At 42.1% G+C, this 18,948-nt stretch overlaps 1 protein-coding gene across 7 annotated transcripts in view; it reads left to right on the top strand.

The window, feature by feature from the left end:
• The window catches only part of cadps2 (Ca++-dependent secretion activator 2), a 173,881-nt gene that overhangs the window by 48,211 nt on the left and 106,722 nt on the right, over window positions 1-18,948 (top strand). For all 7 annotated transcript variants that reach the window (XR_005695094.1, XR_005695091.1, XR_005695092.1 and 4 more), the window contains exon 12: window positions 933-1,069. Coding sequence is in view for 4 of the 7 variants with exons in the window: in XM_040026725.1 (XP_039882659.1) it covers window positions 933-1,069 (137 nt within the window). In the remaining 3 variants the exon portion in view is untranslated. The remainder of the gene's footprint in view (window positions 1-932; window positions 1,070-18,948) is intronic.

Raw genomic sequence — 18,948 nt, 5'->3', positions numbered from 1 at the left:
TTATTAGTTTGACCTGTAATCAAACTAATAACACTGTCATTTGTAGCAATCCCCTTTACCACCTGAGCCGTAGCTTTTTAAATATTTACATATTATTCTAAAAGTGACTGACACGGACAGATGTCCCAGTCTTTCTGTCTCCTGTAAACTCAAACATACAGATGTAACGGTACCAAACCTTGACCCAGTGATTTTGCAAACTCCCTTTTCTCAATCATATGACTTGACCCAGTGATGACACATGATTGAGCATGATTGCACAAACTCATTGCTATTGATGTTATTTCAGTTTCTGGCCTGCTGGCTTATATACAATTAAGATCAAAGATTTGACTGAACACATACACTGTTGTCAGAAGTCAAAGTCTCTTGTCATTGCCTCCTCAAAGTTTCTTAAGTCAGTCTCATTTGTCCCATCAGCTGTTGAGCAACTCACATTTTGTCATCAGTAAAACATGGCACATTGCACAATGTTTGAATGTAGACATGAAGCCCGATCTGCTGTTTTAATAACTGATTTATTGCTATTTTCCTGTCTGTGTTTTTTTTCTACCCTACTTTCAAGTGTTTAATGATCACCTCATGTTTCCTGAGTCAGTTGTTAAATGGCTCTTTGTGGGTAGTGTTGGGACATCTACTTTAATTATTCTAACTAATCTTTAGAGAAATATCCCATAGATTTATATTCAGGATTGCAACATCTCTCATATCTTTATCACTAATTGTTTCAATTGTTGTTGAGTTTCAGACCAAAGAGCACGTTTCCCTAACCTCATCCAGACTCCGCTGCTCTGAAAAAAAAACACTATAGTAGCATAGTATGGATTTTACAGTTCACATCTAGTTATCGAGTTCAATTTTTTTTAAACTCTTGGCAAGGTTGTGCACATCTAAGTGCCGTTCCTTCATCCACCTCTGTGTTTTCTTTTCAGGTCTTGATCCATCTCAGCGTCAGGCAGTGGAAAAGTTGATCTCAGCGTCTCCATGTCAGTTTGACCACGCTGCCCTGTTCACCATTTTACAGAAACACACACTCCAGCATCGAATGAACGACTCCTTCTCCTGCCTGGTATGTGAACAAGAACCTTTTCATCATTCGTCTTCATTGACTATCCACAATACTGCTCATTCATCACACAAACTTTCTTCTATCATCTACACCAAAATACGTAAGCTGCTTAAAATCCTCATGAAACAGAACAGTTAAAGAAGAACTTGCAGTGAGCTTGTAATGGTACTGCTAAAACAAGTTGTTTAATTAAAGTTTATGAATCACCAAAAAAATAACCAACAAGTACTTTAATACGTAGATGTTTGTCTACATACAGTACATTTTACCTTCAGGGTTCTCAGTCTATAATGATGGCTTGACTGTGCAACCAAAACAATAAGAGGATTGTTTTTGGTTTCTGGTACTGCCAGTAAATTTTCCCGGGTAGCAGAAAAAAGTGGACGCTACAAAACAGAAAGGTTCCCACTGGTGAAGTGTGAGAATAATAGAAAGACAAAAGTAAAACAACACACTGATGCAAAGAGCTCCAAATGTTGTTAATGTTTTTAAAAAGGCATTCAGTTGGAATCATTTCTAAAAAAAAAAAAACCTAGTAAGTAACATCAAATACTTATTAGACTAAAACAAATGGATGGTAAAATGCATGGTGTTCACAATAAATTATTAATTACTGCCATACATTCTTTATAGAAATATCTACACACTCTGATCACAACCAGACTTTCAACTATTGGATAAATTGATGACTTTTAAATAAAATTCAACTTCTTTTGTAAATCATGTAGATGTATAGCTACTGTGACTTTCTAAAATATATTTTAAAGAAGCACACCTGTCCAAAAAGTTTTGTTTTTAGTTTTGTTTTTAAAATTACATCAGAATATTTTCATGAGCTAATAATGTCTATACTGTGGCAGGCTGTCCAGAGTGTACAGCGCCTTTTGCCTTATGGATGAGCAGAAGAAATGAATAGTTGGATGGATTAATGTGTGTGTGGAAAAATTACAACATATATAAACATTTTCTGCATCTAGTAACATTTTTTTGTCTGTTTTTATTGCTAGGATACAGTTAGATATTTAATATAGTTATAATTCATAGCTTTATGTCTGTACATGTAGTGCTTAAATAATCAAATCAGTCTATTCATTAACCGACCAAAGATTATTCAACAACTACTTTTAATGTTTAATGCTTTAACCGGTTAATCCCTGGATTTTTTACTCACAACATGATCCCCAAATTCACTCACCTCGCCAATTGTGAGGCCAAAATGAATAACACACTATTTGAACAAAAGATAAAAAGATAAACTTAATATATTTTTTCTTCTCCTTAACAAAAGATAAAATAAGAATTAAAAGCTTTTTAACAATGAATCGGTACGCACTGATGTCACTGAACTTCATTTTAGCACTAGACAAGCCGTTCAGCTAATTTGTCATGCTCGGTGACCTTCAAATAATGGTGACGGGTTGCATTTTAACAACAGATGCAGCCTGGCCCCAGTCCAGGGACCTCCTAGGTGGAAATAGTCATCTTTTCAAACGTGAATAATTTGTGATGCCTTAAGTTGTGCTTAAATGTCTGCTGGTTTTGGATTAGTGCTCCAACTAAATAAGAATTTTTAAACTCGTAAATATAATTTTAATTTAGGTTCTGCTGTTTTCTATCCAAATTACTGTTGAAGCACTGCATATTTAAAAAATGAATGAAAACAAAAATGACTAAAACTTTTCAGAACAGTTTGAAGAATGAAAGAGATGTAGGAGCTCAGTGCGTGTGTTCAGCCTGGGGCGCTCTCTCACACTGATTAAGGGGATAAGCACTCTAATCAATACTTTCCAAATAGGAACATGACCCTCATGGACAACTGCTGTTCTGAGTCAATGGAGGAGGAGGAAGCAGTGAAGTGAAGCCTAAATAAGCGAGTCCGTATGTGTATGTGATTTTTTTTGTTGTTGTTGTTTTTTTGTTTTTTATAGTGTGTGCAGTTGTGGTTGGGAAGCATTGATCCAAATCCCCAAAGTGTTGTTCATTAACAAAATATACCAATGGCAGTTTTCATTAAAGAAAAAAAGGAATCAATCTTTTAATATCTTTTTTATTAGTAAAAGTAATTCAAGTGACTTTCTTTTTCTTTTCTTTTTAAAGGTTATTTATAACATTTTAAGTTCGAAATTACATCAAATCACCCGAAATAAAAGGACAAAGGACAGAGAAAAGAAAACAACAGCAACAACAATACCAACACCACCACCACCACCCACAACAACACTGGTTAGTCAGTCCATATTAAAAGTACAAGAGAAATAATGGAGTCCGAACAAAATGGTCTTCTGTGTGAAGTTAGACAGGGCAACAGAAAGTTCAGAGTCTAAAAGATGTGGGGAACAAGTCCAAGAAGGAGTTAGGGTCCGGCAGAGGTGTAGTTTCACATAAACATAAAGTGCAGGTGAATGGGTTAAACATTGTTGATTCTCTGTTAATATGATTGAGAAAAGAGTTCCAGATTTAAAAAAATTTAAAGTGAGTGTTAGCAAGACCATAACGAACCTCTACAATATACAGAAATGCAATCATCTCACATAGCCAAACCCTAAGGGCTAGCACTGCAAGTATACCCTCTGGCTTTAATTTTAAGTCATAAATCCAGCTATATATATTAAATATCTCTTCCCAGAAACACCTAAGTGTAGGGCAAGACCAGAAAAGGTGGCCAAGAGTTCCTTCCATTGCTTTGCATTTATCACACAATGAGGAAATAAATGTATGTAGGTGCTGTAAGTTTAAAAAGTGCAGTAAACTGGCTGACTAGGTGTTTGTAGAAATTTTAATCAAATAATCATAAAAGTCATTATGAGCAGGAGGCTGATCCAGATGGGAGAAAGAGTGTTTAACCAAACATTCAAGTGATTTTCAAACAAGGATCACCGGGTACCAAATTGCCTGCTCTATGTGCAGTATTTTTTTGTTGAGGAAAATAAGCTCTCAGTTATTGGAGCTTAATATTTTATTCACATAAATATGTGAATGTGCTTGGAGAATATGATAGCCTGTGCAAAGAGACATGATAACTTCATATTATTTATGACAACTTCCTTCTATCCTTTAACCCCTTAGCAGTCCTACAAATTTTGCCTAAAAGGGTTAGGAGTCGGACGTACCGTGGGCGGTACGTCCGACTGCTAAGGGGTTAAAATTCACAGAATTATCATTGAATGAAGATACCCTAAACTTTAAAACTGGTCTAGCCATCTTGTCTCTCCAGGAGTGACATTAACATCCCTCGATGTCTTCAGCTTATACACATTTCAAAGTATGAAAATGCATTTACACTTGAAATTGGGCCAGAAATGAGTAATACTGATGAAAAGTGCAGTTGAGTAATACTTCCTAGTTTGAAAGTTTCAGACCTCAAAAGACTGCATCACAATTTCTTCCACTGTAAAATTGCTTTTAAATAGCCTTTTAAAACCTGCTCCCATATCTACTCTTGCAAAATATACATATAAATATTTAAGATAAGATAAGTCCTTTGAGTTAATGACTGGCGTTGGGATGTGGTGGTGGTCCAGGGTGTTGTCATTGCGGGCCCTGGATCCTATTTTTTTTGCAGTGAGGTCTATGGAATAGGGGTCCTTACTGAGTCAGTTGTTAGCATGGTTCTCTCCTTCTGAGGGTACTCCTTTACCTCCCGGTCATATGTATCCCAACCCTCCCCGCTACTCCCTTAAACAACACACCACTCCCAGACATAGGGTCTGCATGGACCACAGTGGTTTGGGCCATTTATATGAATTTGCTTGATGTGCTGTGCGATGACCTGCCCCTGGTTTTTAATTACATTGTAGTCAATGACCAACAGTCAGGTGCTCATGTCACATCTATTCCATCAGTTTTAATAGCACTCTAGTTTACACAAAGTTATACTTTATACTTCATTATTTCACTTTGTACACATACAGTGGTGCGAAAAAGTGTTCGTCCCTTCCACAGTTCCAAGACAAAAACCATTACTAAGCAAAAGGAACATAAAGGTTCGCCTCAGTTCCTCCAGAAAGCAGCTTGATGATCCCAAAGACCTTTGGGAAAATACTCTGTGGACTGACGAGACAAAAGTTTAACTTTTTAGAATGTGTGTCCCCAATTACATCTGGCATAAAACTAACACAGCATTTAAAAAAAAGGAACATTATACCGACAGTAACATATGGTGGTGGTAGTATGAGGCTGGTCTGGGGCTGTTTTGCTCAGGACCTAGAAGACTTGCTGTGGTAAATGGAACCATGAATTCTTCTGTCTACAAAAACATCCTGAAGGAGAATGTCCGGCCGGCTGTTTGTGACCTCAAGCTGAAGGGCAGGAGCAGGACAATGATCCAAAATGCACCAGCAGGTCCTCCTCCAAATGGTTTAAGAAAAATGTTGGAGTGGCCTAGGCAAAGTCCTGACCTGAATATGATTGAGATGCTGTGGCATGACCTTACAAAGGTGGTTCATGCTTGAAAACCCTCCAATGTAGCTGAATTACAACAACTCTGCAAAGATGAATGAGTCAAAATTCCTCCACAGAGATTCATAGCTAGTTATCATAAGTCCTTCATTACAGTTGTTGCTGCTAATGGTGGCCGAACCAGTTATTAGCTGTAGGAGGCAATCACTTTTTCACTCAGAGCCATATAAGTTTGGATTTTTTTCCTCCTTAATCATAAACACCTTAATTTAGAAACTGCATTTTGTGTTTTGTGTTAGCGTTATCTAATATTTACATTTTTGCTGATCTGAAAGTGTGACAAACATACAAAAATATAGGAAATCAGGAAGGGGGCAAACACTTTTTCACACTACCGTACACCAACATACGCACCAATATATCACTTCCAACTTTGACGAGTGGGAAGGGGAGTGGGCGGGTGTTCCTGCACCCTGCCAGGGCAGTGGTTGCCTGGTGGCTCGAGGGCCAGGCTGGCTGCGTCCCAGGGTCGCTGTTCGTTTAGTGGCGCAGTTCTCTGGCACCTGGGGATCGCTGTTGGCTTATGACGGGATGGCTGGGCTGTTGCAGAGTAGACTGCCTGTTGCCGCTGGTTCTCTGGAGCTGTTGTCTTTTGGTCGTGAGGGCTCCATCTGGAGCCTCCCTCCTCCTTCTGCTGGGATGGGCACACAGTTGTCATCCTGGGAGGGATTTATTGCAGCTTCTCTCTCTCTCATTTAAATCATGTATTTTTTTCACTGTGGATTCTGAAAACCTCATCCAGTGCATTGTTGGAATTAGGATTCCATATTTGAAGTAAAGCTTTGAAAAGAGCTCTGGTTTAGGAAGACCAAGCCACGAAAAAGTACAAAAAGTCACACAAACACACAAATATGTATTTTATCATGGGTATTGTGCTTGCTTTAGGATGACCTACATTTATTTATGATATAATGCAAAATCTTTATAATAAAACAGAAACAAAAATTGATGTTGTCATGTGGTGATTGATCTGACCATCAGCTGTGCTTTTCTATAACCACCCACCCCCACACCATCCCTTTATTGGGTTATATATAAAGGGGCCCGTAAAAGTGTGCACTGAACTAGACAACATTTGAAGCGCAGTAATTTACCTAAAAAAATGTTTATCATTAGACATTAAAAACTCTTTGTATCACATCACCATACTTTTGGAGGATGAAGACGCAGGTGTCCTCACCTCCCTTTGAACCTGTCTGAGCATCCTGCTGCTAAATTAACTTTGTGTTATGCTTCTATCATTATAGATCCTAATGTAATTACTTAGGTCTATGCATGCACACGGTCCAGACTCTCACTCCTTTAATTCTGAAGCTTTCAAATTATTCAGTTATATTTGTACTAATTAGAGGAATCTGCATAAGAAAAACTAACAGGCTCCAGATTGTGTTGTATGGAGAGATAGACTGCCAGCCCTCCTGGGAAAAAATCCAAGTAGGAAAATGTTGGGAGGGATTTACCATGTCTATTTTCCATCTAGAGCTCTCTAGTGGATACATTTATAATGGTGACACTTTTTTTTTTTAAATTACCTATAACACTAATTAACTTTTCAGCTGACATATATATACTGTCATGGATGTTAGTAATTAACAAATATTAGCAGATAATACTGCTTAGAGTGAAATACTGTAGCACAAAGCTGTTGTTTATTCAAGTGTAGATCAGCATAAGAACCAAACCAATGAACTAAAAACCAAACCAAGGATTACTGTTGCTAATTATTGTATAAATCTTTTTGATTTGTTTTTAGTATATTGTCGATTGGAAGATATTACTGTATTCTATTCATGCAGACTGGAGCAGCCAGGGATCAAACCACCAACCTTGCAATGAGTAAATCACCTGCTCTGTCGTTGGGGCTACAGCCACCCTAAATATGTCAACAATATTTAAAACATTAGTTGAACAAAAATATGAGTATAGTTGCACTACCTGACAGTATTAATGTAATCTTTTATATTGAATTACATTTTTTTACTACTGTAATTCATTATTATAAGGATATCCTAATAACTCCCTAAAAAGCCTTGGGTTGATCCAAAGCACGAGTACTGACAAGGGCTAGAAATAGAGAGCATATTTCTCCTGTACTGGCTTCCCTTCATTGGCTTCCTGTTAAATCCAGAATTGAATTTAAAATCCTGCTCTTTTCATACAAGGTCTTAAATAATCAGGCCCCATCTTATCTTATTGACCTTGTAGTACCATATCACCCTATTAGAGCGCTTTGCTCTCACACTGCAGGCTTACTTGTTGTTCCTAGAGTATTTAAAAGTAGAATGGGAGGCAGAGCCTTCAGCTTTCAGGCCCCTCTTCTGTGGAACCAGCTTCCAGTTTGGTTTTGGGAAACGGACACTATCTCTACTTTTAATATTAGGCCTAAAACTTTCCTTTTTAATATCCTATTAGAGGGATTAGAACATGCTGTAGGTATTACAGGTACTGCACTGCAGTGGTTTGTATCATATCTATCTAATAGACTCCAGTTTGTGCATGTAAATGGAGAGTCCTCTTCACACACTGAGGTTAATTATGGAGTTCCACAGGGTTCAGTGCTAGGACCAATTCTGTTTACATTATACATGCTTCCCTTAGGCAGCATCATTAGAAGACATAGCATACATTTTCACTGCTATGCAGATGACACCCAGCTCTATCTGTCCATGAAGCCAGATAACACACACCAATTAGTTAAACTGCAGGAATGTCTTAAAGACATAAAGACCTGGATGGCCGCTAACTTTCTGCTTCTTAATTCAGATAAAACTGAGGTTATTGTACTCGGCCCTGAAAAGCCTAGAAATATCTGGATGGCATTACCTTGGCCTCCAGTAACGCTGTGAGGAACCTTGGAGTCATTTTTGACCAGGACATGTCCTTCAATGCACATATTAAACAAATATGTAAGACTGCGTTCTTCCATTTGCGCAACATCTCTAAAATTAGAAATATCCTGTCTCAGAGTGACACTGAAAAACTAGTTCATGCATTTATTACTTCCAGGCTGGACGACTGTAATTCATTATTATCAGGATGTCCAAAAAACTCACTGAAAAGCCTTCAGCTAATCCAAAATGCTGCAGCAAGAGTCCTGACAGGGACTAGAAAGAGAGAGCATATTTCTCCTGTACTGGCTTCCCTTCATTGGCTTCCTGTTAAATCCAGAACTGAATTCAAAATCCTGCTCCTCACATACAAGGTCTTAAATAATCAGGCCCCATCTTATCTTAATGACCTTGTAGTACCATATCACCCTATTAGAGCACTTCGCTCTTGCTCTGCAGGCCTGCTTGTTGTTCCTAGAGTATTTAAAAGTAGAATGGGAGGGAGAGCCTTCAGTTTTCAGGCCCCTCTTCTGTGGAACCAGCTTCCAGTTTGGATTCGGGAGACAGACACTATCTCTACTTTTAAGATTAGGCTTAAAACTTTCCTTTTTGCTAAAGCATATAGTTAGGGCTGGACCAGGTGACCCTGAATCCTCCCTTAGTTATGCTGCAATAGACATAGGCTGCCGGGGGATTCCCATGATGCATTGAGTTTTTCCTTTCCAGTCACCTTTCTCACTCACTATGTATTAAATTCAAATTCAAATTCAAATTCAAATTTTATTTGTCACGTACACAGTCATACACAGTACGATATGTAGTGAAATGCTTGGACAACTGCTCGTGACCTAAAGAAAACAAAAAAGGAAAAGGCTATGAATAAGATAGGAAATAAATATGAAAAATTAAAAAGGGTAAATTTAACTAGGAAGGAATAAAATATAAATTAAGGTTAAAAATGAAATAACTGTACAACACAAATTAGAATGAAGGGTAAATTTAACTGGGAGAATAAGATAAAATATATAAATTAAAGTTGAAAATAAAATAACTGTACAACAAAATACACAATATAGAACTATATAAGAATGTATGAAGAAATATAAATAAATATATACACAATAACAGCAGCGTGATTTAAGTAATGAAGTGAAAACAATGTCCAGAATGTCCAGTGTGTGTAAGAACTGTATGTGTGGGTCAGTACTGTGTGGTGGTGTGATTGAGAGACCGTATCGCCTGCGGGAAGAAGCTCCTCCTCAGTCTCTCTGTGTTGGTCTTCAGGGAGCGGAATCGCTTTCCTGACCTCAACAGAGAGAACAGTCTGTTGTTGGGATGGCTGAGGTCCCTCACGATCTTCCTGGCCTTGATCCAGCACCGCCTGCTGTAGATTGAGTGCAGGTCAGGGAGCTCGGAGCGGATGGTGCGCTCAGCTGACCGCACAACCCTCTGTAGAGCTCGTCTGTCCTGCATGGTGCTGTTCCCGAACCAGGTTAAGATGTTTCCCGTCAGGATGCTCTCTGTGGTGCAGGAGTAAAAGTTCCTGAGCACCTTGGAGGGCAGTTGGAAGTCTCTCAAGCGTCTGAGGTGGTAGAGACGCTGACGGGCCTTTTTCACCACGGTGTTGATGTGACAGGACCATGACAGGTCCTGCGTGATGTGAACTCCAAGGTATTTGAAGCTGTCCACTCTCTCCACTGGGCACTCGTTGATGACAGGGGTCTGGTAGTTCCTCTCCTGCTTAGTGCTGAAGTCCACTATCAGCTCCTTTGTCTTACTGACGTTTAGAAGGAGGTTGTTCCTCTGGCACCAGTTCTCCAGATTCCTAATCTCCTTCAGGTAGGCCGTCTCGTTGTTATCAGAGATCAGGCCCACCACGACGGTGTCGTCAGCAAACTTGATGATGGTGGTGGAGCTGGTAGTGGCCACACAGTCATATGTGTACAAAGAGTACAGCAGGGGGCTCAGAACACACCCCTGGGGGGCTCCAGTGCTGAGAGTGGTGGAGGCTGAGACATGTCCGCCCATCCTTACTGCCTGTGGTCTGCCAGTTAGGAAGTTGGAGATCCACTGACACATAGATGAGCTGAGTCCCAGATGCTCCAGCTTGGTGGTGAGTGTGGAGGGAATTATGGTGTTAAATGCAGAGCTGTAGTCTATGAAGAGCATTTTAACATAATTCCCCCTTCTAGTGTCCAAGTGAGTGAGTGATGTGTGGAGGAGATGAGAGATGGCATCGTCTGTGGAACGATTTGGACGGTAAGCGAACTGTAGTGGGTCCAGTGTGTCTGGTAGTGAAGAAATGATGAAGTCTCTGACCAGGCGTTCAAAACACTTCACTGAGGTGAGGGCTACAGGGCGATAGTCATTGAGAGAAGCAGGGTGGGGTTTCTTCGGGACAGGAACAATGATGGACTCTTTGAAGCATGTGGGGATCACCGACTGAGATAAAGAGATGTTGAATATCTCAGTGAACACAGGAGCTAGCTGGTATGCGCAGTCTCTTAGGATACGACCTGGGATGCCGTCTGGTCCTGCTGCTTTCCTGGTGTTCACTCTTTTGAAGGCTCTCCTTACTTCATGCTCGGAGATGACGAGCACGTTTCCGGTGCTGGCAGTATCTTCCTGTCTGCAGCCGTTAGCGCCGCTAACACTAGCATCGTTGGAGTCCTTAGCTGCAGCCTCGAAGCGAGCATAGAAAGTGTTCAGCTCGTCTGCCAGAGTCACGGCCGCGTTCGTCATACCGGTTGTCGGTGCTTTATAGTCGTTATTGTCCTTAGTCCCCGCCACAGGCTCCTAGAGTCACTCTGTTGGAGTTGTGACTCTAGTTTCCTCCCGTAGCGCTGCTTCGCCTCTTTCACCGCCCTCCGCACGTTATATGACGCGGCTTTGTACGGGTCCATGTCCCCCGTCTTGAGTCCCGTGTTGTAGGCAGCGGTGCGGGATCTCAGAGCGTCGCGGATGGTTTTATCCACCCACGGCTTCTGGTTGGGAAACGTTGTGATAGTCTTTGTCTCCACGGTATCATCCGCTAGTTTCCCGATGAATCCCACAACCGCTTCCGTAAACACGTTGACATCATCATCGGAGCTGTTTCTGAACATGCCCCAGTCTGCGTCATCGAGTGCGTCCTGTACCGCTGCCACCGATTGATCCGTCCAGCGCGCGACCTTCCTCTGAACCGGAACTTCCTGTTTCAGCCTTTGTTTGTATTTTGGGATGAGGAAGATGGCGGCGTGATCAGATTTGCCAAAAGGAGGGCGGGATTGTGCCTTGTAGCCGTCCTTGACCGTAGTGTAGCAGTGGTCCAGTGTCCTTTCACCTCTGGTGGGGCAGGTGATGTGTTGATAAAAGTTTGGCGCTGCGCGTTTGAGGTTGGCGCTATTAAAGTCCCCCGTCACAATAAGCGCAGCGTCCCGGTGTTGTGTCTGGTGCTGTGTGAGTGCCTCATGCAGCTCGCATAAGGCGGTGACCGTGTCCGCTTGTGGTGGAATATAAACGGCACTTACAATGACCGATGTAAATTCCCGAGGTAGATAAAAAGGACGACACATGATGGACAGTAGTTCCAGATTTGGTGTGCAGGAGCGTGTGAGAGGAACAACGTTCGCACTGTTGCACCAGTTGTTGTTCACCATTAAACACACGCCGCCTCCCCTTGACTTCCCAGAGTCCCGTGTCCTGTCCATGCGGTGAACCGAGAAGAACTCGGCCGGCTGGATGGCGTGGTCCGGCACCGCTGGGTTCAGCCAGACCTCTCTGCATTGAATCATATCTGTTATTAACCTCTGTCTCTCTTCCACAGCATGTCTTTTATCCTGTCTTCCTTCTCTCACCCCAACCGGTCGCAGCAGATGGCCGCCCCTCCCTGAGCCTGGTTCTGCCGGAGGTTTCTTCCTGTTAAAAGGGAGTTTTTCCTTCCCACTGTTGCCAAAGTGCTTGCTCATAGGGGGTCATATGATTGTTGGGTTTTTCTCTGTATCTATGATGCGCCTTGAGGCAACTTATGTTGTGATTTGGCGCTATATAAATAAAATTGAATTGAATTGAATAAGGCATATAGTCAGGGCTGGACCAGGTGACCCTGAATCCTCCCTTTGTTATGCTGTGTTAGGTCTAGGCTGCTTGGGGATTCCCATGATGCATTCGGTGTTTCTTCTTCAGTCACTTTTTTCACTCACTATGTGTTTATATACCTCTCTGCATTTAATTATTTTTATTAATAATCTCTGGCTCTCTTCCACAGTATGTCTTTGTCCTGTCTTCCTCCACTCACCCCCAGCAGGTCATGGCAGATTGTTGCCCCCTCCCTAAATCCATTTCTGCCAGAGGTTTTTTCCTATTAAAAGGGAGTTTTTACTTCCCACTGTCACCAAAGCGCTTGCTTACAGGGGGTCATATGATTGTTGAGTTTTTCTTTGTATCATTGTAGGGTCTTTACCTTACAATATAAAACAATTTGAGGCAACTGCTGCTGTGATTTGGTGCAACATAAAAAAAAACTGAATTGAATTGATAGCTCAGAGCGCTTTACAATGTTATAGAAAGAACCTGATAACTCCTTTTGAGCAAACACTTTGTAACCTTTTGGTGAAGTTGGTACCTATTAACTGTGGGAAATCTTCACTCGTTTAGCGCTGTGCTCCAATAAACTTTCAATGATTCCTGACCCTTTAAAAATAAAAGTTGACAACGTTTATGCCCAGTCATACACTCAGATGTAGTTCAGACTGAACATTTAACCATCTCTTTCGAGCAGGTTTGATGGTAGTAGTTACTGTATGTGCATTCTTGGTGAGATTAGCTAAACTGGAAGATTTCCTTGAACTGACTTCTCTAGTCTCCGAATGATGGAAATGACTATCTGTGGAGCCATACTAATGAACTTGTTACTTACTGTGAATGAAGGCTAAATTTGGGATGTACTAGTGGTTGTCAAACTTTTTACAATGAATACCACCTCATAAAATATGTGGCTCTTGAAGTACCAACATTAAAGTACAGTAGTATATGCCTATTTAGCACCATATACAGCTTACATGAGACAATTTTATTTTTTTTATGAATGTTATTTATTTTAACTGTCATAAACAGGATGTGACAGTGAAAATGATAATAAAAACTGTAATGCATTAAAACATTTAGAACAGGTAGATTATCCGGTCTTTAAGTGAGGACGTATGAATCCCGCTTCCGGGTCAAAGCTAGTCTGTGTTTATCAAGGCTGTTGTGTTTTTAACATGTTTTAATGCTTTGTATCTTGTTCTGTTTAATCTCAGTAAGCCCCTAAAAATGAGGCAGTGATTACTGTTGGACTCTCTTGGTTTTTATTACCACTGTTCATTTTAAAGCTCAGTTTTTAAAACCTTACAATGTAACTAAAGCCCAGCCCATGCAGCAGTATATTAATGAATAATCTTGTATTGTGATGGATTATCTCAGTTGTTCTCCTGACTGAAGCTTGATTCATTTACATCATCCCAACATGCGATTGCATTTGTCCTTAACCATCGGGAACCCTTGCGTTAACTTTTATCGAGTGGCAAAGTTAGCGTTCATCCTCCAGCTTCACTGTGCTAATGTGTTTATATCAGGGGTCGGCAACCTGCGGCTCTTTAGTCCTTATAGTGCGGCTCCGCGTGGTTGGGAAAATAAATTAGTAATAAACAAGTATTTAGTTGAAGTGTATTTTATTTATGTTAGTTCTTTTTTTAACTTGTAGTTCTAAATTGGAAGATTATTGTGATATTGAAATATAAAAATAAAATTATATTTTATTATTTTTTCATTGCTCAAAATAAGCGTCACACTCGCGGAAGCCGGTGTACCCGCCAAAACGCCGTGCATTTATAGAGACTTTCAACCCCAGGTAGGCCAATTGTGGATCTTCGGATCCACATTATGTCAGCAGCTGTTCTCCACCGTGAACTATGTTAAAAACAAAGACCGCTCACACCTCACAGATGACAGCTTACAGTCCTGCTGTTCAGGGGGTTCAGAGGTTCAGGAGCAGAAATTCCATTGTACCACGGCAGACCTGACGATGTTTCCATGAACACGCTTTTCAGCATCTCTTTATTGACCACTTTTCACACACGGTTGCTGACGCATAGAGCCGGCTGTAGCTTTCAAAATGTGTTAATTACATAAATAAAATGTAATTTTCTCTGTAGCACTTCATGGATTTCATAAGCAACACACCTTAGTTGTTCACACAAAGCATAAAGGTAAAAAACAATATATACAGTGTTATCTTCATTTTATATGTCAAAAAGTATTTGCGGCTCCCAGTGTTTTCTTTTGCGTGGAAACTGGGTCCAAATGGCTCTTTGGGTCTTAAAGGTTGCTGACCCCTGGTTTATATTATACTAACCATAGCTGTGTAGCTAGCCACCACGTAGCACATCATTATATACCAGCTAGTCCAACTTCAGTAACCCTACAACATCACTTTAGTTTCCTGTCTTCATTTATGTCGGAAGTGATAGCAGAGCTGTACGTTTTCAAATTCAAAATTCAAATTTTATTTGTCACGTACACAGTCATACACAGTACGATATGCAGTGAAATGCTTAGACAACTGCTCGTGACCTAAAGAAAAAAGAAAAAGCTATGAATAAGATAAATAAATGTGAAAATTAAAAAGGGTAAATTTAACTAGGAAGGAATAAAATAAAATATAAAAATTAAAGTTAAAAATGAAATAACTGTACAACAAAATACACAATACACAGTATAGAACTATATAAGAATGTATGAAGAAATATAAATATTATATACACAATAACAGCAGCTGTACAAGTATTAACTGGAAATGAAGAATATAATGACCAGTGTTGTGCAATCCACATTATTTAGTGTCTTGTGCAGTGCAAATATGCTTAAAGTGCTGATGAAGTGAAAACAATGTCCAGAATGTCCAGTGTGTGTAAGAACTGTATGTGTGGGTCAGTACTGTGTGGTGGTGTGATTGAGAGACCGTATCGCCTGCGGGAAGAAGCTCCTCCTCAGTCTCTCTGTGTTGGTCTTCAGGGAGCGGAATCGCTTTCCTGACCTCAACAGAGAGAACAGTCTGTTGTTGGGATGGCTGAGGTCCCTCACGATCTTCCTGGCCTTGGTCCAGCACCGCCTGCTGTAGATTGAGTGCAGGTCAGGGAGCTCGGAGCGGATGGTGCGCTCAGCTGACCGCACAACCCTCTGTAGAGCTCGTCTGTCCTGCATGGTGCTGTTCCCGAACCAGGTTAAGATGTTTCCCGTCAGGATGCTCTCTGTGGTGCAGGAGTAAAAGTTCCTGAGCACCTTGGAGGGCAGCTGGAAGTCTCTCAAGCGTCTGAGGTGGTAGAGATGCTGACGGGCCTTTTTCACCACGGTGTTGATGTGACAGGACCATGACAGGTCCTGCGTGATGTGAACTCCAAGGTATTTGAAGCTGTCCACTCTCTCCACTGGGCACTCGTTGATGACAGGGGTCTGGTAGTTCCTCTCCTGCTTAGTGCTGAAGTCCACTATCAGCTCCTTTGTCTTACTGACGTTTAGAAGGAGGTTGTTCCTCTGGCACCAGTTCTCCAGATTCCTAATCTCCTTCAGGTAGGCCGTCTCGTTGTTATCAGAGATCAGGCCCACCACGACGGTGTCGTCAGCAAACTTGATGATGGTGGTGGAGCTGGTAGTGGCCACACAGTCATATGTGTACAAAGAGTACAGCAGGGGGCTCAGAACACACCCCTGGGGGGCTCCAGTGCTGAGAGTGGTGGAGGCTGAGACATGTCCGCCCATCCTTACTGCCTGTGGTCTGCCAGTTAGGAAGTTGGAGATCCACTGACACATAGATGAGCTGAGTCCCAGATGCTCCAGCTTGGTGGTGAGTGTGGAGGGAATTATGGTGTTAAATGCAGAGCTGTAGTCTATGAAGAGCATTTTAACATAATTCCCCCTTCTAGTGTCCAAGTGAGTGAGTGATGTGTGGAGGAGATGAGAGATGGCATCGTCTGTGGAACGATTTGGACGGTAAGCGAACTGTAGTGGGTCCAGTGTGTCTGGTAGTGAAGAAATGATGAAGTCTCTGACCAGGCGTTCAAAACACTTCACTGAGGTGAGGGCTACAGGGCGATAGTCATTGAGAGAAGCAGGGTGGGGTTTCTTCGGGACAGGAACAATGATGGACTCTTTGAAGCATGTGGGGATCACCGACTGAGATAAAGAGATGTTGAATATCTCAGTGAACACAGGAGCTAGCTGGTATGCGCAGTCTCTTAGGATACGACCTGGGATGCCGTCTGGTCCTGCTGCTTTCCTGGTGTTCACTCTTTTGAAGGCTCTCCTTACTTCATGCTCGGAGATGACGAGCACGTTTCCGGTGCTGGCAGTATCTTCCTGTCTGCAGCCGTTAGCGCCGCTAACACTAGCATCGTTGGAGTCCTTAGCTGCAGCCTCGAAGCGAGCATAGAAAGTGTTCAGCTCGTCTGCCAGAGTCACGGCCGCGTTCGTCATACCGGTTGTCGGTGCTTTATAGTCGGTTATTGTCCTTAGTCCCCGCCACAGGCTCCTAGAGTCACTCTGTTGGAGTTGTGACTCTAGTTTCCTCCCGTAGCGCTGCTTCGCCTCTTTCACCGCCCTCCGCACGTTATATGACGCGGCTTTGTACGGGTCCATGTCCCCCGTCTTGAGTCCCGTGTTGTAGGCAGCGGTGCGGGATCTCAGAGCGTCGCGGATGGTTTTATCCACCCACGGCTTCTGGTTGGGAAACGTTGTGATAGTCTTTGTCTCCACGGTATCATCCGCTAGTTTCCCGATGAATCCCTACAACCGCTTCCGTAAACACGTTGACATCATCATCGGAGCTGTTTCTGAACATGCCCCAGTCTGCGTCATCGAGTGCGTCCTGTAACGCGGCCACCGATTGATCCGTCCAGCGCGCGACCTTCCTCTGAACCGGAACTTCCTGTTTCAGCCTTTGTTTGTATTTTGGGATGAGGAAGATGGCGGCGTGATCAGATTTGCCAAAAGGAGGGCGGGATTGTGCCTTGTAGCCGTCCTTGACCGTAGTGTAGCAGTGGTCCAGTGTCCTTTCACCTCTGGTGGGGCAGGTGATGTGTTGATAAAAGTTTGGCGCTGCGCGTTTGAGGTTGGCGCTATTAAAGTCCCCCGTCACAATAAGCGCAGCGTCCCGGTGTTGTGTCTGGTGCTGTGTGAGTGCCTCATGCAGCTCGCATAAGGCGGTGACCGTGTCCGCTTGTGGTGGAATATAAACGGCACTTACAATGACCGATGTAAATTCCCGAGGTAGATAAAAAGGACGACACATGATGGACAGTAGTTCCAGATTTGGTGTGCAGGAGCGTGTGAGAGGAACAACGTTCGCACTGTTGCACCAGTTGTTGTTCACCATTAAACACACGCCGCCTCCCCTTGACTTCCCCGAGTCCCGTGTCCTGTCCATGCGGTGAACCGAGAAGAACTCGGCCGGCTGGATGGCGTGGTCCGGCACCGCTGGGTTCAGCCAGACCTCTCTGCATTGAATCATATCTGTTATTAACCTCTGTCTCTCTTCCACAGCATGTCTTTTATCCTGTCTTCCTTCTCTCACCCCAACCGGTCGCAGCAGATGGCCGCCCCTCCCTGAGCCTGGTTCTGCCGGAGGTTTCTTCCTGTTAAAAGGGAGTTTTTCCTTCCCACTGTTGCCAAAGTGCTTGCTCATAGGGGGTCATATGATTGTTGGGTTTTTCTCTGTATCTATGATGCGCCTTGAGGCAACTTATGTTGTGATTTGGCGCTATATAAATAAAATTGAATTGAATTGAATAAGGCATATAGTCAGGGCTGGACCAGGTGACCCTGAATCCTCCCTTTGTTATGCTGTGTTAGGTCTAGGCTGCTTGGGGATTCCCATGATGCATTCGGTGTTTCTTCTTCAGTCACTTTTTTCACTCACTATGTGTTTATATACCTCTCTGCATTTAATTATTTTTATTAATAATCTCTGGCTCTCTTCCACAGTATGTCTTTGTCCTGTCTTCCTCCACTCACCCCCAGCAGGTCATGGCAGATTGTTGCCCCCTCCCTAAATCCATTTCTGCCAGAGGTTTTTTCCTATTAAAAGGGAGTTTTTACTTCCCACTGTCACCAAAGCGCTTGCTTACAGGGGGTCATATGATTGTTGAGTTTTTCTTTGTATCATTGTAGGGTCTTTACCTTACAATATAAAACAATTTGAGGCAACTGCTGCTGTGATTTGGTGCAACATAAAAAAAAACTGAATTGAATTGATAGCTCAGAGCGCTTTACAATGTTATAGAAAGAACCTGATAACTCCTTTTGAGCAAACACTTTGTAACCTTTTGGTGAAGTTGGTACCTATTAACTGTGGGAAATCTTCACTCGTTTAGCGCTGTGCTCCAATAAACTTTCAATGATTCCTGACCCTTTAAAAATAAAAGTTGACAACGTTTATGCCCAGTCATACACTCAGATGTAGTTCAGACTGAACATTTAACCATCTCTTTCGAGCAGGTTTGATGGTAGTAGTTACTGTATGTGCATTCTTGGTGAGATTAGCTAAACTGGAAGATTTCCTTGAACTGACTTCTCTAGTCT

The sequence above is a fragment of the Simochromis diagramma genome, unplaced genomic scaffold (genome assembly GCF_900408965.1).
Source record: "Simochromis diagramma unplaced genomic scaffold, fSimDia1.1 OVJJ01000293.1, whole genome shotgun sequence".
NCBI lineage: Eukaryota > Metazoa > Chordata > Actinopteri > Cichliformes > Cichlidae > Simochromis > Simochromis diagramma.
The sequence above is the reverse complement of the archived record's forward strand: the minus strand, read 5'-3'. Positions and strand labels throughout refer to the sequence as shown.